This window comes from Phocoena sinus, chromosome 2, assembly GCF_008692025.1.
Source record: "Phocoena sinus isolate mPhoSin1 chromosome 2, mPhoSin1.pri, whole genome shotgun sequence".
NCBI classification, from domain to species: domain Eukaryota; kingdom Metazoa; phylum Chordata; class Mammalia; order Artiodactyla; family Phocoenidae; genus Phocoena; species Phocoena sinus.
Genome location: NC_045764.1, coordinates 99,961,132 through 99,986,974, shown reverse-complemented (window position 1 = coordinate 99,986,974; position 25,843 = coordinate 99,961,132). Strand labels below are relative to the sequence as shown.

Here is a 25,843-nt window from a genome sequence, read left to right as displayed (position 1 = left end):
GATAATTAATGTCAAATCTTAGAAGGTACTTCTTGGAGAGTAATGTTTTCTAAGGACCTCAAAGTCCCCTTTCCTCAGGATTTCTGGGAGGTATGTTAGCTCTGTTTTATAGAAGAACCTAAACTGAAGCCTTGAGAAGTCAAGAGACCCTGCTTAGGGTATACATCAAGTTCCCACGTGGGGAGAAGGGACTTTTGCCTTGGGGCTAAAATGAGAGCACTCTCCCATTCTCAGCTGTATCAAAGCTTTGCTAGTCAAGGGTGAGCTGAGAGTGGGGAGGAGGTTGCGATCAGCCGCCTGGCTGTTGCCTTGAGTTGCTTGAGGTCAGCCAGAGAGGAAGGATGAGTCCAGTTATGCTTTGATTTATGTCGCTGCGTGATTCATGCACTCCGTCAGACTAGCTTCTTTCTTCCCCTGTTCCTCTAACAGGCCGTCTCGTTGCTGGAGATGACTGTCAGATGTTTTCCCTGCTTAGCCACCATCACATGGCCCACCACCGGAGCCTGGGAAGCCTAACCACAGACCAGCATCTCCGAGGCATGAATAATTAGGTAGGCATAATGGAAGGCACTCACTGCACCCTCCAATTGCGTAAGCCCATTACCGAACTCTGCTACATCAGCTTCTATCTTCCGAGGGGGGAAGTCAGAGGATTTTCATACAAGGGCACCATAACTCTAGACAGATCCAGTAAAGCGTTTCATAACTGCTACCAAGTCAGGGCGGGGTCCGACATCAACAGCCTCAGCCGGCAGCCGACTGAACATCCAGGCGACATATTTTTCAAGCCAACTCCCACGAAAGACATTCTAACTGAGCTGTACAAACTCACGGCCGAGAGGGAGAGACTGCTGGCCAATCTGCTGAGCTCAGACCACATCCTGGGCATTACGATGGGGAACCAGGAGGGGAAGCTGCCGGAGCTCTCTGTGAGCCTGGCCTCCGAGGACGACTGTTTCCAGAGTGGTGGCCACTGGCTGGGGGAGCCCCCCGTGGGCTCTCTCAATAAGAGGAGCTCCCACGGGAACAAAAAGGCCCGGAGGTTTGGTGGAAGGAGAGAGAGCTTTGAGGGGCTCTCTCAAAACTCCCTGCAGAAGAGGACAAGACGAAAGGGGCATGGGGGCCAGGGATTGCCCCCTCTGATGGGGAAGGACCAGATCTGTTCCAGCAACGCCCTTGCTCTTTCTCAAACAAGGCCTCATCTTTGGCTCCTAGAGGAGAGAGGCAACTTGCTTCCAAATGGAGCACTTACCTCTTCCCTACAGAGGAGAGGGAGCTGCACCCCAGAGATCCCCAGGACACTGGATGCTGACTCTGCCTTGGGGAGCTTCAAGAAGGCTTCTGAGGTTGCGGGGCATGGAAGAGGCGGGCTGCCCCCTGAATGCAGCTCCACAGAGCCAGGAGATGATGGTGCCGGGGGGCCACAGAGGGGCCCTCGCAGGCTGGCGCATCTGCAAACAGGTTCGACCGAAAGTCACAAGGAGCCCGAGAAACATCCAGAGGCAGAGGGGGGCCGGACAGAGAAGGCTGCTGAACGGACTTGCAGGAAGAAGCCTATTTCCAAAGTGGTGGCCAAAGTCCAGGATCTGTCTGCTCAGGTGCAACGAGTAGTTAAAACGCATCCTGGGGGTGAGGAAAGGGTTGCCGTTTGCCCAGCAGCCCAAGCTGACTTCATACCCAGCGCAGACTTGCTCACCCTCCCGGAAGCTGAGGCTGGGGCTTGGGGTGTCAGCTGTTGGGGCAAGGAGCAGAGAGCGGACAGGTCATGGCAGCCATCCGCTGAGGAGTGTCCCCTAGCCAGCATTGAGGGGGCTGTGAACAAGGTCCTCCTGAAGGTGATAGAGAGCGAGAAATTAGATGAAGCCACCGAGGGGAAATGGCTGGGATTTCCCTTCGGGACGACAGCCACCCATACCCTCCCAGAAACCGGCAGCAAGAGGGGAGCTGGGCTGCTTCTGAGTGGCCACAAAACCTTGTTTCTGGATCTGCCCCGCGGTGTGGACCCTGGAGGTGATGAGAAGAGGCCACCACCCCCAGCACTGGCAGCTCTCGGCACGGTATTTAATAATTCATCCTTTCCGTCCAGCGCGCACAAATGGATGTCACCTGTTCCCTTGCCTCTCTCTCCAAGGCTCCCCAGCCCTCAGCAGCATCACAGGATCCTCCGGCCCCCTTCACAGCCTGCTGAGAGGGAAGCCGCTCTTGATGACTCTCTTGGTAGAAAGAGCCGTGCTTTCTCTGGGTCACCCTCTGCTGACACCTTGGAGCCACCACTCTCTGCAAAGGTCACGGAGACCAAAGGAGCCAACGCGACCTCCCTCAGAGCGGGCCAACCTCGGTTGGTGCCTGGGGAACCTTTGGAAAAGAGCTTGGGGCCTGGGAGGACCGCAGCTCAGCCCCAGCACCGGTCACCTCCAGGTTAGTCCCGGTTTAAAATGCTTTACATGTGTTCCTGGGCGACCCCACACTGTCAGTCCGCCCGTGCTATTCAGACACTGGCTAATTAACGATGAATCGAAATTCCTCGGCCTGTTAGTTAATTCACCTTGTAACAGGACAGCTGGGAGTCGTATACAAGAGTGTGGAGATGGTGAGGATGGTGTTGACTTATGGGGTCAGGGCTGTAGTTGCTTCCAGAAGCAATACTTTGTAAATGTCTTTTTAAATTTTTTGTTTTGGAATGCTCTAAAGCTGCCTCCATGGTTGCTTAATACAGTACTCTCAAAGGAAACAGGACTGGGCAGAGAGAAGTAGTAACTTGTCGCTGCCTTTGATGCTAATTGGCCCCTTGACCTAAATTCTGCTGTTCATGCTGCTGGGGTGCCTTGGATTTGTAGGCAGAAGCGCAGAAGCATGCTGTGTCTTTGCTCATCTGTCTGTTGTTAGAGGTTTGGGGTTTTTTTTTTTCTTTCTTTTTAGTAATCACTTTTATAAGCACCCTTATTTTATGACAAAAACTTTTTTTTTTTAATACTAGAAGAAGGATGAATTCCTTCTAACTTGAAGAAACTTGATTCAGATTTTCCTAACAGTATTTTATTTCCCAAACAAACACGAAGTAATGTTTATTCTGAAGTTATGTTTTATGTATGGGTTTCTACTGTTACTGGTATAACATCATGTCTTATGCAAAAGGTACTAAAGAGCCAGTTTGGCTCGTATGTTTCGTGTGATTTAAAATTTTATATGAAAATAATTTTGGTGGTTCTATAAGTAGGATCAATAAGACTAAAAAAGACAGTGTATAAAAGTGCCACTCCTGTATTCACTACATTTTCCAGGCCAGCGCGGCCAGATGTTTAGGGTCGTGTATGCCATTGTGTAGATAATAGGTTCTTTTTCAGTGGTCCTTTCACAGCATATGGTCAATGCTTTGTCTAGGCTCGTAATATGATATATAGTCTCTTAAAGTTTAGAGAAAACATCATGTGCAATTTTTAAGATAAAAATATCTGTCTAGGAAAGAGGAATTTCAAAAGCTTCTGTTTATTTTGAACTCTTGCCATTTTATAAATTTCTCTATATCATTGATCCAGGGTGTGTTTCTTTTAAAATGTGGTAAATGCTCTTCATTTTGTGTTTGTAATGTATTGCTCTTAGTTTGATGAGACTTGCTACTTCCTAATATAACCAAACTGCTTCATCAGGAAAGTCAGAGAATTGTAGATTTTATGTCATGTATCATAGAATCCTAGTGATGAAAATCCTTTCTCCCTGTGAATGCTGGAGCCTTCAAAATACTTTGAAAGGAAGCTCTCTGCAACGATTAGATAGAGACTTCTGGAGAGATGGGCATGCAAGAGCTGCCTCAATTCCGAAAGGTCTTTTTAGAAGTCACACTAAATCCTACGACTTGGTGTGCCGCTCCTCCAGAAACTGTGCATTAAATAATACATTGAGCTTCAGTAAATCTTTACTCCCCCCCCCACCGCCGCCCCGATTTAGAATTATCTTTTTATTATTGTCCTTTTTCTATTAAAAAAAAAGCCCCAAAAACAATATTATAAAAGCTCCATCGTATCTGGCTCAAGGTAGGCACACAGAGGACATTCAGTTTCTCTGATGACTGACCTTAAGCTCACTGAGGGGCACGTTCAACAGATGGTCACCCTTTTCCCGTGACCTCTCCATACCGTTGCACAGAACCATTCCCTTTACTTTGGCCCTAGCCTTCCATTGGGATCTTCATAGCACTTTAGGAGCCGGTCATTAGAATCACATGGATTCCTTGGTAGGGAGGCTGCCTGTGCTTCTAATGTTACAAAAGAAGGCATTGGAAGGGGGGAAATAGGAGCAGGAGAAGCCTTTTTTTCTGTCATGGATAAATTCTCTTTTGCTGGGACCTTCCTCCAGGAACGTCCAAACGTTATCTCTTATCATCATCCCTCTTTGAAAAGCATGAAGGGAGGGAGTTCTCCAGATAGTATCTTTGATCTGTATCTTGTGTTCTGTCTCCTGCTTTTCTTTTAATCCCCCTTCTCTGTGGCCACGAGTCCTCATCATATTCTGGATCCTTCAGGGACTTCCTGCAGCTGGTGGGTCCACACAGGGAGACATTTGCTACTTCCAGCTGCCTTTGTCTTTCAATTCATTTCTCCTCCTTCCACATCCCACATCCACTGGCCTCAGACAGTCCCAGACGAAGGGTGGATCATTCATTTACCATCACCCAACAGTAGCCCTTTATCTGAGTCCAATTCCCACCTTTCTCCCACGTTAGCTATTAACCAGGTTGAGTTTATGGTCTATGGACATTTATTTCCTGTGGAAATAACGTCTAGGTATTTTACTGAAGTGATGTGATTAAGATTATTGAAAGCACTCATTAACTGCTCAAGTAAGAGATTAAGTCTGGCAAAAGTAATCAGATCCATTTCCAGTTGGAAGACTTTAGTGTTATGGGCAAGTAGTAATTCCCAGGAAAGAGTAAAATCCGCTTCTCCTTCTCACAGGGCCAAGCAGTGAAAGCCAACATTGCCATCCACACAGGAAACAGCGTGAAGGCTATTGGTCTACCTCCTGTTGGCTTTGTAATTTTCCTAACTCTTCTTTCCAAGGTCTTTGCACAGGAATTTCTTGTCTGGTGGTGATGTGATCAAACAGAGAATATGCTAACAGTGAATGGTGGCCAGATTTGTCTTCTCATGGCCCTCCTCTCCCCACTTCCCCATCCCCACCCTGACCACCACCTTGGTTTTATGGAAACAGCTGTAGAATGTTCCCAAGCCTTTGTGGAATGTGGTATTTTCTCAAGCCTGAAGGACTCTAGTTGTGCTAACCTGAATAGCAGTGTCCTTGGGTCTGGGATTCCCTTCTGTTTTTTCTGGCCCACTTTTACCTTTGATCTGAAATAGACCCTTTTAATGCTAGAAAAATCCCATGTAACTGGGCTCACCATGCTCAGGAAGATCCCCAGTGCTTCAGTGTGTTTCTCAACAATCTCATGATCTTTCCCCTTTGAAGTCACTGAGGTGGTGATGGAGGCATATGCCCCAGGCATAGTTCCTCTTGATATCGTGAATCATGTTATCAGTGCTTGTGCCCATCAAAAGATGTAGTTAATGTCAACTGATTAAGGGTTGAAAGGCATATTTGTAACAGATTTTATTATATCTAATGCTGTTGTCAAAGCTTTGATTTGTCTTTGGGCATGTATTATGGGGAGTAGATAGAAATTCTCCCTATATTAATATTGAGGTTTGATACAATCCCCCCCAAATTTTAAAGAAGCTCCACAACTTTAATGGCTATACCCAGCCATTTAAGATTACTACAGAAAGTATATAGTGCGTAGACAATTATCTGTAATTCATGTTCAGAGAGAAAGATTAAAAATTGCATATACCATAGTATATCCATATAAAACATATATAGGACTTAAATTGACAGGAAATACATTGCTTCACACTTTTGAGAAAGTAAGGGGATTGTCATTGAAACTATATGTAACTTTGACCTAGCAACCCTATTTTAGGAATTTAGGTCACATAAATAGATGCACTAGTAAGAACATATGCATAAGGTTGTTTATTGCGGCATTTTGTATAGTGGTCAAAGCAGCTGGAAAAAAAAATGGAGCGTCAATCAGTAGAGAAATGGCTACATAAATTAGAGTATATTTAGTCTCCGTAATATTATGAGGCTATTTATTTAAAGTATGGAACTAGATCTCTATCTAGCAAGTTGCAAAATAATGTAGAATATGCTCTGTTTTTGTAAAGACAAGTTTCACCCCTCTCTATATATGAGTATATATGTTTGGTATGGGTTTGAAAGTTTGAATATCATGGAGACAGGTGTAAAGAAAGACAGGCCAGGCTGTTCACATTCTTTATCTAGGGCTAGACAGGGTGAAGGTGGGGAATAAGGTGAAGGGGAAGGGTCCAAAAGAAACAACAAAAAAAACCCCCCAAACAAACAAAAAAACAAAATCACCGGGGAAGAGCATTAACTTCTTTTCTTTACATATTTTTACATTGTTTCACTGGTTGTGGTAAATGTGTCACTTTTATGATTTTTAAAGAGTTACTGAACTACATTTTAAAGAAAAAAATAAATACCCCACCTAGAGGGGTTGTGTGTGTGTATGTGTGTTGGGGGGTATAGGATTATAGCTGAACCACAATTTTCTGTGTCTTCCCCATGTCCTTTAATGAAGCAAGAAGCTCAGTATTGAGACTAGAGCATTATTACAAAGGGATATGTAGGTTGCTAGAGAGCTATAAAAGCAGCACCCAAGAAGGACAAGTCAGGGAAGCAGGATTATATATAAAAGCAGCACCCAAGCAGGACAAGTCAGGGAGCAGTATCCAGAGACCAAGAGAAGGCGGTTAAGAAAGGCTTCTGACCCTCCTACACAGTTGGTAGGAATGTAAATTGGTATAGCCACTATGGAAAACGGTATGGAGCGTCCTCAAAAAACTAAAACTAGAGTTGCCGTATGATCCAGCAATCCTACTCCTGGGCATATATCCAGACAAAACTATAATTTGAAAAGATACATGCACCCCTATGTTCATAGCAGCACTATTTACAATAGTCAAGACATGGCTAGCAACCTAAATGTCCATCGACAGATAAATGGATAAAGAAGATGTGGTACATATATACAATGGAATATTACTCAGCCATAAAAAAGAATGAAATAATGCCATTTTCAGCAACATAGATGGACCTAGACATTATCATATTAAGTGAAGTAAATCAGAAAGAGAAAGAAAAATACCATATGATATCACTTATGTTTGGAATCTAAAATATGACACAAATGAACTTACCTACAAAGGAGAAACAGAGATGTAGACAACAGACTTGTGGTTGCCAAGCGGGAGGTGGAGTGGGAGAGGGATGGACTGAGAGTTTGGAATTAGCCGATGCAAACTATTATATAGAGAATGGATAAACAACAAGGTCCTACTGTATAGCACAGGGGACTATGTTCAATATCTTGTAATAAACCATAATGGAAAAGAACATATATATATGTATATGAAAAAGAATGTATACATATGTATAACTGAATCACTTGGCTGTACAGAAGAAATTAACACAATGTTGTTAAAATAAATAAAAGAAATTAAAAGAAAAGAAAGGCTCCTGGGTTAGACAGTGTCCTGATAGGGAACAAACACCCAGGCCTGAAGGAGCAAGGGAAGCAGGGGTCAGTGAACCCAAACAGGGGAGCTTAAAGCAGAGGACCACAGAGCAGGAACGGTGGCTTGTGGTAGAGGCCCTTATCAGAGAGGGAGCTGTGGGAATAAATACCCTGGCTTCACTCTCCTTTGGTCTTCTGCCTCGAAACTTTCTCGAACTGAACCAGCCAAAAGGCAGAGTAAAAGGGAGTGGGTAGATGTTTCCAAGCTCAGCCTTCCAGGGCCCAGGGAAGGATGGAGAAGGGTCAGAGTAGATTTGGAGGTATAAGATGATGCAGATAGGCTGAACCACGAAGAGCAAGAAATGTAGAAAGAGTGGAATTTTAAAAGAACGACAGGGTAAAAAAGAATGTGTATGTGCGGTGTGTTTTGATTGTGCGGTGTGTTTTGATACTGAACAGTGGTTATCTTGATAATAAATGATTATTGCAGTGTTTCATTTCTTTGTCGTATGACCGTTCTACCTCTAAATTTAATTTGGTCGACTGTCCTTTTATTGCTAAAAGTACAAACTTGAGGAAGTAAAAGAAATAATTGGGAGATCTTGTGATACAGTTTCAGCCTGTGGATTCAGAAAAAATTATCTAGTTTTTAAAAACAAAGCTCTTATATTTAACAGTGATTGATAGCACATTGTACTCGATTGCTTTTTGTGAAAGGCACAAAAAGAATTTTAAAATATCTTCCACGATTATCTCAAATTAAGAATAATGAATTAGCATATGAAATATGAAATAGATTTTCTGCTGATGAACAGTTTGTATTTTGAGGTCAGTTTCCATATAAAATAAATGGTGTTTCTCTCATTCACATTTTGTTTTTTTTTTGTTTGTTTTTTTTTTTTGCGGTATGCGGGCCTCTCACTCTTGTGGCCTCTCCCGTTGCGGAGCACAGGCTCCGGACGCGCAGGCTCAGCGGCCATGGCTCACGGGACCAGCCGCTCCGCGGCATGTGGTATCTTCCCGGACCGGGGCACGAATCCGCATCCCCTGCATCGGCAGGCGGACTCTCAACCAGTGCGCCACCAGGGAAGCCCCCACATTTTGTTTTTTAAAAGGGAATATGTTTCAAAGGCCAGGACCATGACCACGATCTGATGTTTTAAAACTCCAAGCCAGTTCTACATATGTGAAGTTTTTCCCAAATTAATGTCCAATTGTGCTTTGAGGATAGCACCTTCTTGGAAATGGTTTTTACTTGTTTCTTTTCTATTCTTGGAGTCAGAGCACAAGATTTAAAGCGAGGGTGGCAGTCTGCGGCCCTAGGCCATATCCATCAGTCTAAAGAAATTCCAAAGACAAAGAAACGGCAGAATTAACACTGCAATTAAAAGTTATAGCTACTGAAAAGTCTTAAAAGAGAAAAACATTTTATAAATAGGTATTAAATTTTGAAGAAAAATTTATCGCATACTTTATTTACATAACTCAACCATTCTGGCTTATAGCATCATTGGTTGGGGTATAAAAAAAAGACTCAAACTTTTAGTTGTAATTGGATTAGAAGCATTTTATCAAATTGATAGAGCAAAGTACTGAATATTGAGGTAGTGTGTTTTATTTCATTCCTCCTGGGCTTTCCTGGAAGAGGGTGCATTTTGAAAACGGTAAACTCCACCCTGGGGCCACTCTTTCCCTCTTGCTGGCTTTTACAGTATCAGGTAAATGACTATTACTGCTTATCTTACTTCATCCTCTTTCTGATCACTTACCCTAGAGTTCCTCTGTGTGCCTTGGCATCTCAGCCTCCTGCCATAGCAAGTTCTGGAGTTCCTTCCCTCTCACGGAAGGACTTAGCAGGTTTTCCCAGTCATGGATTGTTCTACTACATTGAACCAGATGCTTTCTATCTGTCCCAGAGCCTTACAGGACAGAACTTGAACTAAAATTGGGATTCAGATATGTATAAGATGTAGAGGGACTTGTGGGGACCTTGAAGGCTATTGAACCTTAGGGAGGAACAGTGGACAACGGAAGGAGAAGTATCGTGAGAGAGCAAGCCTGGGCCAAAAGTCTGTGCACAGACATTTTCTCGTCCTCCTAAGAGGGCCCTTACCCTCTAAGGAGAAGGGGCTTTAGCATGAAGGGAAGGAAGAACTTTGTCATCAGAAGCCCAACAGTTTTGCAGTGTGGAAGAGCTGTTCAAGGGTAACAGAAATATTCTTATTTTACTGAAGTACAGTTGATTCACAATGTCGTATTAATTTCTTCTGTACAGCAAAGTGATTCATATATATATATATACACACACACACACACACACATTGTTTTTCATATTCTTTTCCATCATGGTTTATCAGAGGATATTGAATATAGTTCCCTGTGCTATGTAGTGGGACCTTATTGTTTATCCATCCTATATATAATAGTTTGCATCTGCTAATCCCAAACTCCCAATCCATCCCTCCCCCACTCCCCGTTGGCAGCCACAAGTCTGTTCTCTATGTCTTTGAGTCTGAGGAGAAGCAGAAACTTTCTTGCTAGTCAGAAGCAGGGCACAGCCCCAGCCTCCGTGGTCCCAAGTTATTAGCAACCCAGTGGCCACAGAGTGACAGAGGCACAGAGCAGAAGGGTAGCAGGGGCAGCAGGCCCCCGAGTGAGCGCAGAAACCTTGAGGGACCCCTGGAGGCGTAACTGGGGAGGAAGAGCCCGAGAAAAGACTGGACTTCATGCCAAGCAAGGGAAGCTGGGCTTCAGACATTGAGGTTCAGATTTTCGTGCAGCGTGTGACACAGTTTTACTTACTCTGAGGCAGTAAGTTGGATCATCCAGGTTTCACGTATTTTTCCTAAAATATTCTGATATGGGTTTTTTATTTGTTTGAAACCTAGGTTAAAGTTTTTTTTGTTTTTTTTTAGATGTTGGGGGTAGGAGTTTATTAATTAATTAATTTATTTTTGCTGTGTTGGGTCTTTGTTTCTGTGCGAGGGCTTTATCTAGCTGTGGCAAGTGGGGGCCACTCTTCATCGCGGTGCGCGGGCCTCTCACTATCACGGCCTCTCTTGTTGCGGAGCACAGGCTCCAGACGTGCAGGCTCAGTAGTTGTGGCTCACGGGCCTAGTTGCTCCACAGCATGTGGGATCCTCCCAGACCAGGGCTCGAACCCATGTCCCCTGCATTAGCAGGCAGATTCTCAACCACTGCGCCACCAGGGAAGCCCCTAGGTTAAAGTTTTAAGGTTGAGTTTTGCATTTGGAGGGAGAACCCCAAAATAATCCTGTGGCTGATGAAAGCTGTTGGTTTCCAGTTTAGCCCAGAGAAATTGCGGAGAGAATAAACACCACGTGAGGCTTGAGCCTCAGCACGGTCTCCCCAGGATTCAGACAGGTCTGGGCATATCCGGTTAATTAGATGGTTAGACCTGTCATGAGTCTTTTGCTTGAGTGCCCAGAGGACGGTCACCAGGCAGAGCCCCTCCAGAGGAAAGCAGGATTTGGGGCACAGGAGAGGTTTCCAGACCTTTGGGGTCGGGGTGGGAGGGAGGACACTGAAAACAGCATAAGTTGTGTCCTCCTGATTTTCTGCTGACTCGTGTCTGGATGGTAGGAAGAGAGGAGAGCAGTAGGAAAGCAGTGTGAAAGCTTAAAGAGTAATTTGACTAAAATGTCCTTAAGATAGTGAAGGCGGGGTCTGCATAGTAGAGTGTGACACACTTGTGGGTGAAGGGGTCCTGCTTCAGGTGCTGCCGGGGCAGGGTGCGACAGGGCACACGGTGGAGGGAACCGGATTTGACCTCATCCCGGAGAGGAGAGGGGAAGTGGGGAAGGTAAGCAGTAGTGCCTAAGCAACGCACCTGGTACCTTAGCTGCAGCAACCCGGTGACAATTCTAGCAGCGTCCAGAGACACCTTCAGCAGCCAGAGAAGTGAGGACAGCAGTGTTGATGAGGGATGAGGAAGATTGGATCCATGCGTTCACGTGCTTCCTGGAATGATCTGGAGAAATCGGTGTGTAGGGGGAGGGAAGCCCCCAAATTGGTAGAGCCAGAGAAATTCTGATTTTGCACCATGTTCTTACTCCCCCAACTGCATTTGCTAGGAGTATCAAATTCACAAGGTTGTTTTGAGTATCAAATGAAATAACGTCAATGAAAAATGCTTCCTAACACATTAGAAAATGTTAGCTTTATTATAATTACAGATCATTATTGGCTCACTGGGTCAGAAAGCCTTCTTTTTAAAATATTTATTTATTTATTTCTGGCTGCATCGGGTCTTAGTTGCAGCGTGTGGGCTTAGTTGCCCCACGGCACGTGGGATCTTCGTTCCCCGACCAGGGATCGAACCTGAGTCCCCTGCATTGGCAGGCGGATTCTTAACCACTGGACCACCAGGGAAGTCCCCAGAAAGGATTTTAATAATCTACTCCTTTTGGTGTTTTCCAGTGATGAAATGATGCTACAAATAATAGGCCACAACTGGTTATTGTGAATTTCTTGATTTGCTCTCAAAGCTTCTACATTTGCTTCTGTTAAGTCGCTTGCTATTTTTGAAGTACGTTGGTCTCTTATTGGTTTTTTTTTCTTTTCCTTCCAGGTTCACTGAGATTATAACTGACATAGAGCACTGTATAAGTTTAAGGTGTGCAGCATAATGATTTACCTAAATCATGAAATTATCACAAGGAGTTTAGTGAACATCTATGCAATGTTAAAGAAATAGAAAAAAGAATTTTTTTCCTGTGACAAGAGCTCAGGATTTAGTCTCTTAACAATTTTCATATATAACATACAGCAGTGTTAATTATATTTATCGTGTTGTACATAATATCCCCAGTACTTATTTATCTTATGACTGGAAGTTTTGACTTTTTGACTGCCTTTCTCCAATGCCCCTTACTCTTGAGTTTGTTTATCTTTGAAGTATAATTGACCTACAACACTGTGTTGTTTCCTGTTACACAACATAGCAATTCAATATATCTCTACACTTCAAACTGATCAGCATGAGTTACGATCTGTCACCATGCAAAGATGTTACATAGTTATTAACTATATTCCCCACACTGTACACTTCATACCCCTGGACTCAATATTTTGTATCTCTAATCTCCCTCAGCTATTTATTTCCTCCCACATCCCCCTCCCCTTGGTAACCACTTGTTTGTTCTCTGTATCTATAACTCTGTTTCTATTTTGTTTTGTTTGTTGGATTCCTTTCTCTTCTTCGTGTGTCTATTACAGATTTTTGGTGTGTGGTTATCATGAGGTCTATATATAGCTATCTGTTGATCTATATTATCTATCTATCTACCTATATGATGCATTTTTACTTCCCTCACAGCACGTTTACTGTTTCTGACAATATGTTTTACATCTAATTGTTTTGGGTATCCCTTAACTACTTATTGTGGATATACACGATTTTATTACTTTTGTCTTTTGACCTTCCTACTAGCTTTGTAGGTGGTTGATTTACTACGTTTACTGTATATTTGCCTCTACCAGTGAGATTTTTTTCCTTTGATTTTTTTCATGTTTCTAGTTGTGGCCTTTTCTTTTTCACTTAGAGTAATTCCTTTAACACTTTTTGTAAAGCTGGTTTGGTGATGCTGAACTCTTTTAGCTTTTGCTTATCTGTAAAGCTTTTGCTGTCTTCATCAAATCTGAATGAAAGCCTTGCCAGGTAGATTATTCTTGGTTGTAGGTTCTTCCCTTTCATCACGTTAAATATATCGTGCCACTCCCTTGTAGCCTGCAGTTTCTGCTGAAGAGTCAGCTGATAGTCTTATGGGAGCTCCCTTGTTTCTTTTCCCTTGCTGCTTTTAATATTCTCTCTTTATCTTTGATTTTTGCCATTTTAATTAGGATATGTCTTGGTGTGGTCCTTTTTGGGTTGATCCTGCTTGGGACTCCCTGGGCTTCCTGTGCTTGGATGTCTGCTTTCTTTCCCAGGTCAGGGAAATTTTCAGTTACTATGTCTTCAGATATGTTCTCTACCCCTTTCTCTCTGTCTTCTCCCTCTGGGAACCCTATAATGTGGCGTTAGTACACTTGATGTTATCCCAGAGGTCTGTTAAGCTGTCCTCATTTCTTTTTATTCTTTTTTCTGTTTAGCTTCAGTGATTTCCACTACTCTGTCTTCTAGCTCACTGATCCATTCCTTTGTATCATCTAAGTTACCGTTGATTCCTTCTAGTGTATTTTTCGTTTCATTGATTGTATTCTTTGTCTCTGTTCAGTTCTTCTTTGTATTTCCTAATTCTTTGTTGAAAACTTCTAACCTCGGGCTCTGTTCATTCAGTCTTCTCCCGAGAGTTCTTTGAACATCTTTACAATCATTGTCTTCAACTCTTTATCAGGTAGATTACCTATCTCCACGTCACTTAGTTCTTCTGAGGTTTTATCTTGCTCCTTTATTTGCAACATATTCCTCTGTTGCCTCATTTTGCCTGATTTGCTATTTTTATTTCTGTGTATTTGGTAGGTTGATTATGTTTCCTGACCTTGTAGATGTCCTGTGGGGCCCAGCAGCACACTCCCCTCTGGTCTCCAGAGCTATAAGATCCAGGGGTGCCCCCTATGTGGGCTATGAGGGTCCTTCTGATGTGGTGGACTGACTACTGTGGGTCATCTGGTAGGCCCCTCTGGCCCCCTGGTTTGGTTGGTTGCCAGGCCCTGCCTTGTATGGAGGCTGCTGGTGGTGGCAGGCCTGGGTCATGAGGCAGCTAACTGCTGAGCCCTGTGGCAGGGGGGGTGTCCCAGGGCTAGTGCTGGCCCATTGGTGGGCAGAATCAGGTTCTGGGGTAGGTAGTTGTGGGGCTGGTGTTCCTGGATCTACTGTCCGCCTGCTGATGTATGGGGCCAGGGTGTGTGTGTGTGTGGAGCTGGGGGAGGTTCCAGGGTTAGTGCCTGCTCACTGATGGGTGGAATCGGGTTCTCTGGTCTCTGCACCAGGGACCCTGAGGGTCCCAAGGCTTGCATTGGCCTGCTGGTGGGTGGGACCAGAGTCCAGAGGATCCCAGGGCTGGTGCCAGCACACTGATGTGTGGGGTCAGGTCCTGGGTCCTCTGGTGGACAAGGCTGGATCCAGGGGTTTCTGTGGGCTCAGAGAGTCTTAAGATAACAGGCCTGCTGGTAGGTAGGGCTCTGTCTCTCCCTGGCTAGTTGCTTGGCCTGAGATGTCCCAGTGTTGGTGCCAGCAGGCTGGTGGGCAGGGTCAGGTCTCAGAGCTAACAAGCTAGAGGAGGGAGGACTCCACAATGGCACTTGTCAGCACCAGTGTCCACATGGTAGAACAAGCTCCCCCAAATGTCTGCCACCAGTGTCTGTGTCCTCAGGGTAAGCTCCAGGTGCCTTCTGTCTCTCCAGGAGACTCAAAGATCAGCAGGTGGGTCTGACACAGGCTCCTTTCAAATTACTGCTTCTTCCCTGGGTCTCAGAGCATTTGGGTTTTGTGTGTGCCATTTAAGAGTGAAGTCTCTATTTCTTACAGCCCTCTGTCTCTCCCCAAAGCAAGCCCCACTGACCTTCAAACCAAATATCCTAGGGGTTCATCTTCCTGGTGCAGGACTCTCAGGATGGGGAGCCCAATGCGGGGCTCAGACTCCTCATTCCTTGGAGAGAACCTCTGCAGTTGTAATTATCCTCCCATTTGTGTGTCACCCACCTGGGGGTACAGGTCTTAACTATATCAAACCTTCACGCCTCCTGCCCATGTCATTGTGGTTCCTTCTTTTTATCTTTAGTTGTAGGCTTCTGGCCTTTCTCATCAACAGTTGCTCTGTAAATAAATAGTTATAAGTTTGGTGTGCCGGGAGGAGGTGAGCTCAGGGTCTTCCAACTCTGCCATCTTGGCCACTCCTCCAGTCTCTTCTTGTTTTATGTAGGTTAATTTTGGATTTTCCACCTAATTTGTAAAAAAGTTGAAGGTGGTGATCATATATGATACGTCTGATGCACACTTCAGAATATAGCTTAAAACTAGTCTACTCAATAGCTTTTGAATCAGGGGAGTTTTGTTTTTAATTAAAGTAATTAAAAAGAAATTGGAATTGCATTTCCAATACTAATGTCATTCCAATATGAAACTGTAAATTAAAGAATGATATAGCGGGCTTCCCTGGTGGCACAGTGGTGAAGAGTCCGCCTGCCAGTGCAGGGGACACGGGTTCAAGCCCTGGTCCGGGAAGATCCCACATGCCACGGAGCAACTAAGCCCATGCGCGACAACTACTGAGCCTGCACTCTAGAGCCCATGGGCCACAACTACTGAACCTGTGTGCCACACCTACTGAAGGCCACTTGCCTAGAGCCCATGCTCCGCAACAAGAGAAGCCACTGCAATGAGAAACCCATGCACCGCAGCAAAGAGTAGCCCCCGCTCACCTCAACTAGAGGAGGCCCGCGTGTAGCAACAAAGACCCAACACAGCCAAAAAATAAATAAATAAAACAAAAATCTTAAAAAAAAAAAAAAAAAGACATCAGAATTGGTGAATTAAAAAGAAAGAATGATATAGCAAAATAAAAGAAAAATAAAGGTCCCCTTTCTTTCTACAAATTATTTCTGAACCACCTGAAGTCGTAGCTTCTCTCTACAAAGCTTTGTCAATTTCTCTCCTGATTTCTATATCATATTTTTGTCTAGGCGATGGGTCTTGAACCTCGATTATTTGCATCTTATTATGTTAGTACATATTTTCCATAATATTCTTTCATTGTTCTGCCTGTCAATCTTGAGTTCCCATCAAGATTTTTCCTGTCTTATCTTCTGGTTGGAAGATTCGCAATTCCTTAAATAGCATGCCACCAGGTAGTCAATATGTATTGGTTTATGTAGATTTTTATGGCTGTTGACTTTAATTAAAACTAGCCTTCAATGTACAAGTGACAAGGCCGTGACTGTTAGTGACAAATTTCCCTGAGACGAGTTAGACAGAATGGTGGGAAATTCCTTAAGCTGGTGTGCCATATCATACAGCAGAGTGGAGTGGGTTTGTCCCTGCCATTCTCTTGGTGTCTCATCTGCATTTGGAAACTGTTTCTGCTGATGATAGAACATGTCAGAATTAAAATAGACATTTCCTTATTTTTATTTTTAATAAAGGCCTCTCAGATTCAGGAATGGTGTCACATTCATCATTATTTCCCTGGAATCAGGTTTAGTAAATGACATATGGCATGTATTCAGTGAATGTTTTTATTAAATGAGTGAGTAAATGGATGGATGAAAGATGAGAAAACTCAGTCTGAAAACTGGTAACAACAGGGGCAATTTTTTCCCAAGTTAAACAGAATGAAACTGGTTTCATGCCCTGTGTTGTGATTACTATCATGTTTGGGGTAGATAATTTTTATTTATTTATTTAAGGTTACTTTATTTTTTTAAAAAAGTAACCTTAAAACGATTAGTCTCTGCATAGGTTTTGGAATCTGAATGTACCCAGAGGATGGGAATGATATTAAATGAAACCTGGGTCCTCAAAGCCAAGTGTTTCTGTGAACAAGTAGACTGTTCTTTTCATTGAAATAACTTTACAACATTATCAATTTTACCAGAACAGACCTTTTTTTTTTTTAATCTTAAATGAGGCTTAACTTTTGTCAAAGCCAGTCACTGAGGGGTGGTCAAGTGATCAAACTTGAAATGGAAGCCAGAGGCAGCTTACTGTTTCGTGTGTTTTGCTGGTCACAGATTAACCATGTTTCATGGTGCGTGATCAATGACCAGCACGTTTGCACCAAGATACACTTTATGACCCAACACACTGGTGAACTAGAAGGCTGGGCAGGTAACATTTAACTCTTCTAGGCTGTGATTCAGGGGGTCCAAAAAGGCTCACCTGGCTGGGTGCCTGATGCCCACCATTGAAGTTTGCCTTCAAGCTTCAAATAGCGAAAGCATTGTTGTTGGAATACTTGTGCCTAATACACACGTAAACTGAGGCCAGGTGATTGATTTCCAAAATCTGTGCACAAAACTCAAGTCATGTTAATTTACCCATAAAGCTCCTGTTGTTACCTAGCAGAGCAGGACCCTTAAAGAAGGAGTTATGGAACAGGGTTCCAAGAGTGGATGCAGAAGTCAAGGCCAGGAAAGGAATGGGCAGGCCTAGGTAATGGCATGAGAATTTGAGGCCCTGAACCAGTGGGCAGTGTGATAACACCAGGGACCTTAATTACATCAGCAGATTCCTTTGCCTTTGCCACGTAACTTAACTGAGTCATGGACATGATGATGTACCATCATATTCATAGGTTCTGCCCTCATTCAAGGAGAGGGGATTATTCTGGGTGTGTTCCTCCAGGAGATGGAAGTCAAGGAGACTATTGTAGAATTCTGCCTACCACAGTATCCTTCCATTATCTAGGAGTTCCCATTCACTTTCTGTCTTGTCTTCTGCTTCCACTCTCAGAACCCTACAACTTTCCCTAATGGAACCTAATCCATAATAGACTGTTCTCATTTCCAGATCATGATAATCATAGTACATTGCTTAAGAGTGTGTGCGCTGAAGTTCAACATTTTAGTGTTAAATCCCAGTTTTGTTACCTACTAGAAGATTGGCAATGGCCTCAGTTACCTCATTTATAGAGGGAGTGATAATATTATCCACATAGTAGATATGGGTTGTTAAGAATTAAGTGAAGTAAAACATTTAAAGGGCTTGGGGGCTTCCCTGGTGGCGCAGTGGTTGAGAGTCCGCCTGCCGATGCAGGGGACACGGGTTCGTGCCCCGGTCTGGGAGGATCCCACATGCCGCGGAGCGGCTGGGCCCGTGAGCCATGGCCGCTGAGCCTGCGCGTCCGGAGCCTGTCCTCCGCAACGGGAGAGGCCACAACAGTGAGAGGCCCGCGTAACGCATAAAAAAAAAAAAAAAAAAAAAAAAAAAAAAAAAAAAATAAAGGGCTTGGCAGAGTGTCTAGCATATAATTCTCCAAAAATGTTTAGATATCATTTTTAGCATATCCTGTCTCAATGGTTTTATTCATGTATTATTTCTATACATGGGATACCCTGATAAGTTTCCATGCATCCTTCAGAATTCATCCTAACCTTGGTTATGCAAAATGTCAATGTTTGCATAATGCTGGGAAACTGAATGAATAGTATAGGGAACTCTATTTTTTAACTTTTCTATAAGTCGAAAGTTATTGGAAACTAAAAAGTTTTTTAAAAATCCTAAATGTTATCTCCATTATAAAGCCTTCTGATTCCTCTCATTGTAGAATGAATACTTTCATTCTACTCTCATAGAAATTTACACATGATGTTTATCACATTATATCATATTATTTGTTTATGTGTCTTTCTATAATATAAACTCCACGGACGCAAAGACTAAGCTTTATTCATCTTTGTATCTCTAATATATGGCATCACATCTGGTATCACTTACAGCACGTATTACATAAATGCTGGCTCAATAACTAATCCTTGAATGAATTTTTGTTTATTGTACACAAGAAATTCACCAATGGCAAAATTAAGTGTGACGATAGGAACTTACGGGAGAGTCAGTGTGGTGTAGAAACAGTGGTTATCAAAGGGTGGTCCCTGAGCAAGCAGCATTATTAGCCACAACTGGAAACTTGTTAAAATGCTGTTTCTTGGGCCCCATTCCCCCAGACCTACTGAATCAGAAATTCTGAGGTTGGAGGCCAAACTGTCTGTGCTTAACCACTTTAGTGAAGACCAAGATTAAAAGCATAAATTGTTGGGGCTTCCCTGGTGGCGCAGTGGTTGAGAATCTGCCTGCCAATGCAGGAGACACGGGTTTGAGCCCTGGTCTGGGAGGATCCCACATGCCACGGAGCAACTGGGCCTGTGAGCCACAACTACTGAGCCTGCGCGTCTGGAGCTTGTGCTCCACAACAATAGAGGCTGCGACAGTGAGAGGCCCGCGCGTTGCGATGAAGAGTGGCCCCCACTCATCACAACTAGAGAAAGCCCTCGCACAGAAATGAAGATCCAACACAGCCAAAAAAATAAAAATAAATAAATAAAATATATTTACAAAAAAACAAACATAAATTGTTATACTGATGTTTAGCTACATTAGATGAATTCAGAATCTTTTAGGTGTAAATACTCATTAGAGGGAAATGATATAGATGAGTTATCCTTGAGAAATAATTGAATTCCCACTTAGCCATTTCTATGATGATTTTGAATAATTATTATAGAATGTATCAGATAGAGGGATCTATAAACATGGAAAATTTCTTAATTTTTTTATTAGCGTTCTTCCAACCAATTCTTGCACATTGATTTCATACAGGAAGGTAGAATGCTATTCTTGAATATTTACCTGTATGACATTTGTTGCTGTGATTACAGCTTTTTTTCTGTTAATCATAATATTAACCATTCTTGCCTCAATGCAGATGTCTTCAAATAACTATTGATCCCTGCCAAGTGCCAGCTGCTGTCATGTGGTCTAAGATGCTACTTCTCCAAATTGTATTTAAGCATCCATTAGGCTTTCAGTATGTAGCTTTTGTTACCAGTTTTATGTTATCAGCAAATATTGGTGGAGTTATAGGATTTCATCTACTAAGTAATTAAGATATTACAGTCACACATCTGCAGCTTTATTCTAAAGAGCAGCGTACTATTTTGTTGGCATCTTTCTAATTCCTTTAAGAGCAAATAGCTTAGAAAATCATACGATAATGTATGACTAATCTCCCAAAGAGCCTGAATCAGGGAATCGTTTGCCTCTTTGCTGCAGAAGCTGTTAAATCTTAGCCTCTGTGTGACTGGAGGAAAATCACTCTGTTCTGTCCTTTGGGCAGTATTTTTCTTTTAGAGACTTGGAGGCTGCCCTTTCAGAACTCAGCTGCCTTTGGATACCTTTGTTCCTTCTCAGGCTAAATAGGCCATCACTCACACAACTGTTCAGTTGAGCTGGGTTGGGGAAGAAGACCCTGCCTTGAAATCAGGAAACCCAAGTTCAAATCCTGCCTCTGTCAATTGCTAGCAATGTGACTGTAAGATACCACCTCATCAAGTCTCATGCTTAACGATGGGTTAATAACATCACTCTTTCAGAGTTGCTGTGAGAATTAAACGAGAAAGCATACATCAGAGTGCTTTACAAATATAAGGAATTCCTTTTATGATTACAGATAGCAGCCTTGAAAAGAGAAATCACTTTTCAATGATCCTTAGCGGTCCTAATAGTCTCTATGCCAGAGAGGCCCAAAGTTAAATGGACATTCTCTGCAGACGACATCCTGAGAAGCTGCATTTATTTCCTCACCCCCCAGGGACACTATTTACTGTCATCTCTTCCAGGTGGGGAACCAGTAAAAGGTCATAACTTTCTCAGCTTTGTATTTCGAGGCAAATAGGTTTGGCAGTAGTGAGAACGTGATCAGCTGAAAACAGAGCTAAGAATCAAACAGCTCTGTGATGGTCTTGGTGCTCGTGGCAACAAGGGGTATATTCCAAAGTACTGTGGACTCAAAACTAGACAAATTTGGTTGGATGTGCAGTTGAAAGAGAAAACAGAGTCAGGGATCACCGGCAGGTTCCTGCCCCAAGTGACTGGGAAGACAGCTCTCTATTGAAACATGCTGGGTCTGCGACCAGTCCTAGAGTGCTGATGAATGGACCTGTGTCAAAATGTAGAAGGGAATCACTGGCACTGGCATGTCATAGACTCATCACTGTCCCCTGTCCTGTCCAGATCTTTTCTCTTCTCTTCAGTGTCTTGCTGGCATTCTTTTTTTTTTTTTTTTTTGCGGTACGTGGGCCTCTCACTGTTGTGGCTTCTCCCGTTGCAGAGCACAGGCTCCGGACGCGCAGGCTCAGCGGCCATGGCTCACGGGCTCAGCCGCTCCGTGGCATGCGGGATCTTCCCGGACCGGGGCACGAACCCGCATCCCCTGCATCGGCAGGCGGACTCTCAACCACTGCGCCACCAGGGAAGCCCCTTGCTGACATTCTTAATCAACTTTGGAGAAAAACTGAGGTGGAGAGAGGTGTTCGGTGACAGAACAAGGCGTGCTAAATTCTTCCTAAGCTAAATGGAACAAGATTCAAGTCAAGAGGATACTGGAAACGTCCTGCATTTAGTTTAAAATATCCACTTACAAGTAAAGGACATAGGAGAATTCGGTTTCAGCCTTAGCTGACAACATATTGATTTTGAGCCAGTTGGGCAAGGGGGCTGTTTAAAATAAAAAGCCAGGCTACATTAGTGATAGATGTTCATATCAAGGGAGAAAATGTGCTACCGTACTCTATATAGTCTGACAAATCTGGAGGGTTTAGTGTAATTAGAGGTCCGCATTTGAAGGGGGCTGTTGACACATTGGATTACATGCAGGCGACCAGGATGGAGACCTATCTGGAAATTTTTTCATAGGAAAAAGGATCCAAAAGAATAGTGAGACAGTAAAATTGGAACGGGGGTACCTGACAAAGGCCGTGTAGTGAATGCTGTGTGTGACACCCAGATCCCCCTGTCAAGATCAAAGCCCTAGTTCCCTCAGCTACCTAGCTGTCTTGCTGGCTGGTGGCTGACAGCTGAGTCCCTCCCCAGGCCATGCCCTCTGCCTTAGGGAGCTGCCTCACCAGAGATTCCACCCACTTCTCAGGGGCAGCCCTATCCAATGACCAGTCTGTGTGTGAGGGTACCAAAGCCCAGTCCTTAACTTGGGCAGGAAACATCTCTGAAGAGCCATCCCAGCTTCAGTGCTCCCTGTGTGATCAGCCAAGGCCTCTGTTGTGGCTGCATCTCCTTCTGCCCAGCCCTGCATCCCTCACTCTCTAATAGGTGTGTGCCCAAGAGCACCCTCCCGCCAAACCTTCTGCATGGAAATCTCTCAGTTCATTACCCCGAGATTCCTGCCTGCAACAGCTGACGTTACAAAGACTGCGAAAGGATAAATTATTCAATAAACGATGCTGGGCCAATTGGTTAGCCATATGGAAAGAAAAAAATAAACCTCCGTGCACAAAATCTATTTCAGGTGGATTTAGAACTGAGATGTGAAAAGCAAAACCTGACAGCTTTTAGTAGAAAATATGCAAGGATTAGGAAAGGGTTGCTTGAAAGCACAAACCATAAGGAAGATTATTGGTCAATTTGTCTGTATTAAAATAATCTGAAATTTAAAATCATTTGACTATGACAAATGATACCAATTTTAAAGAGTAATAAGGAAAGCTGGGAGAAGATATTTGCAGCACTTATGGCTAACAAAGAGACTATATAAAGAATTCATGTAAATTAGTAAGTAAAAGGCAAACTACCCAGGAGAAGAAAATAGTCAGTTAAGAGAAAATCTGAATGATGAGTGAGTTTATGAATGAGTGAAAATATGCTTAGCCTCACAAGCGATTAGGAAAATGACAGTGAAAGTAAGATCCTATTTCAGACACGTCCGATTGGAAAAAACTATTTTAAATTTATTTTATGATACTTTTCCTTCCCTTTTCCTTTCTCCCTTCCTTTCTTTGCTTCTATGCCTTTGCACGTGCTGTTTCCGTGAGAAACCACCTACTCGCCCATTAAGACCTAGCACAAATGTCATCTTTTCCAAGAAGCTCTCCTAACCTTCCTAATTAGAGTTAAGCATTTTCTCTTATATATTCCATATAGTACTCTGTGCTTCTTTCATTTCAAAACACTTAGCATTGTCATAATTATTTATTTGCATGTGAGTCTCTGGCACTAACTAGATTATGAGCCCCTGGATGGCAGGAGTCATAGGATGTTTCTCTGCATGCCTCTGGCATTTATGGTAGTGTCTGGCCCTTGACTAGTAAATATGGTTTAGACAGACAAATGAACAAGTTGCTTGCCCCAGTGGCTTTTTCTGAAGATCAGACCCCCTCAAAATGAGGGCTGAAAAGTCAAATGCTCTGCAATGGTTGCTTTGCTTTCTTTTTGATGTATCCACTAAGATGCATTCCAGATAAACTCTACTTTTGAAAAGAGTTTTTAATTTCTCATTACCTGCAGTGGAGCATATGGTTAAATGTGGTCCTCACCCTCAATTTAATTAAAGAGGATAGCAGGGCTTCCCTGGTGGTGCAGTGGTTGAGAGCCCGCCTGCCGATGCTAGGGGACACAGGTTTGTGCCCCGGTCAGGGAAGATCCCACATGCTGCGGAGCGCCTGGGCCCGTGAGCCATGGCTGCTGAGCCTGCGCGTCCGGAGCCTGTGCTCCGCAACGGGAGAGGCCACAGCAGTGAGATGTCCGCGTACCGCAAAAAAAAAAAAAAAAAAAAAGATAGCAGATAAGCTGGTTCTTTTTACCATAGGTAGAAAGTTGCATAGGGACGAACTAAATGTTATTTTCCTTTCTTTCTTATTGCTTTTCTTCCCGGCATATTGCTGCTTTAGTGGTATTATCAGGATTTATTTATTTATTTATTTTCGGCTGTGTCAGGTCTTTGTTGCTGCGCACGGGCTTTCTCTAGCTGTGGAGAGTGGGAGCTACTCTTCGTTGCGGTGCATAGGCCTCTCATTGCGGTGGCTTCTCTTGTTGCGGAGCATGGGCACACAGGCTTCAGTGGTTGTGGCACATGGGGTCTAGAGTGCAGGCACAGTAGTTGTGGCACACAGGCTTAGTTGCTCCGCAGCATGTGGGATCTTCCCGGACCAGGGCTCAAACCCGTGTATCCTGCATTAGCAGGTGGATTCTTGACCACTGCACCACCAGGGAAGCCCCAGGATTTATTTTTAATCCTGAAAAAATGAAAGAAGTGTACTTTGCCTAGAGAGATAAAATATGTTGACATATTTTAATAAATAAAATATCTCCCTCAGGAAATCTAAGTTTTTGGAATCGTATGCCCTCAAGGCATTTGAAAACATTTCTTATTTCATTTTTAAAAACCAGGAGCAGTTCTACAAACTCCACAAGGGAGTATATGACTTAGTTGGTATTTGTCGCCTCTAAACAGTGATTATAAAATATTAAAGTTGGGAAGGATCCTTTGACCTAGTGCTTTCATGGTACAGGTAAGGAAAGTGAGGTTCCATCTGAAGAGTTGTAACTGTTTAGTGATAGAATAGTACAGGTCTTCTAACTTCGATTTTGGTTCTTTCCTTCTCTCCCTATATTGTCCCCACCACCAATTTGAAGGTAACAAGAAACTTATTTGGATTTTCAGGGAATTTCTGTTACAATCGCTACTTAGGTATTTACTTTGGAGCCCTTGAAATTTCCCCAATAAGCAATTGCCTGGTGGCCTTTGTTCCATCAATAGTTAACTTTCATTAGCACCTAGACTCAAAGGGATAAAGCAACTCAGTTCCAGAGCACTATAATTATTTAGGCTTATGGTCAATATGGAGTAAGAGGTAAAAGTTTGAAAAATAAATTAAAAATTTACTTGCTAATTAAGTAACATAATAAAGAATTTGTTACATGTAATAATCTTATATGATAATTGAAATGTAATTAGTAGTATCCCAGGAGTTCCATTTGCTCATTGGTAAAAATGAATAACTTAGAATAAACCTCTGAGGACAATAAATCTTTGAGGATCTTTTACCTCTAAATATTTTGATTCTCTGAGAATTCACCCAGACTTTGCTTGTCTTGCAAAGTTAACTGATGCTTGAAGTATTGCTTAACAAAGAAGGTTTTCTTCATTTTTTTTTTTTTTTTTTTGAAAAGTGATCTGTGACTAAAATGCTGTCTTGTCTTTCTGAAAGGTTCCTGGGAATCTCATTCATTAATCTGCATATATGTGTTCTCTCTCCTTCACGTACTTGGTAAGACTATGATTTATAGAAACTAAATAAATTATAGTTGTTCAAACCATGTGATACTTGATTGAATGGATGCACAGTTTGAAGGAGGCGTCGTGGAAGAACATGGGTAGTCACATCTATGCTTGAGCCTGAACTCTGCTGCTATGGTCTAATGCAAGTTATACAACCTGTCTTAGTCTCAGTTTTCTCTGCTCTGCATTGTGAATAGTAACAAAATGTACCTCATAGGGTTCTTATGAAGAATAAATAAGATGCGAGGCACAGTCACGCACACTGTAAACCATCATATCACTGGGGTATACCCAAAGAAACTGTGGCAGCTAATGCAATTTTTCTTTTTGGTGCTGACATCTACGTTTCCTATTGATCTAATTGAAGCTTTAAGTACCTTGCTGTTACTGTCCTGCAGTATGTGCTTTAAAAAACTTACTTTTTGATTGTATATTCAAAACAGTTGGTCATAATTTGATGTGCCAGTGAAGGTAGGAGAATATGTTTCTCATTTCCACAACA

At 43.0% G+C, this 25,843-nt stretch overlaps 1 protein-coding gene across 1 annotated transcript in view; it reads left to right on the top strand.

Annotated features, from left to right (window-relative positions):
- The first annotated feature begins 560 nt into the window (after nucleotides 1-560).
- Nucleotides 561-25,843, top strand: part of FMN1 (formin 1) — a 406,404-nt gene continuing 381,121 nt past the window's right edge. Inside the window, exon 1 of the mRNA XM_032623988.1 lies at nucleotides 561-2,418. Within this exon, the coding sequence (XP_032479879.1) occupies nucleotides 561-2,418 (1,858 nt within the window). The remainder of the gene's footprint in view (nucleotides 2,419-25,843) is intronic.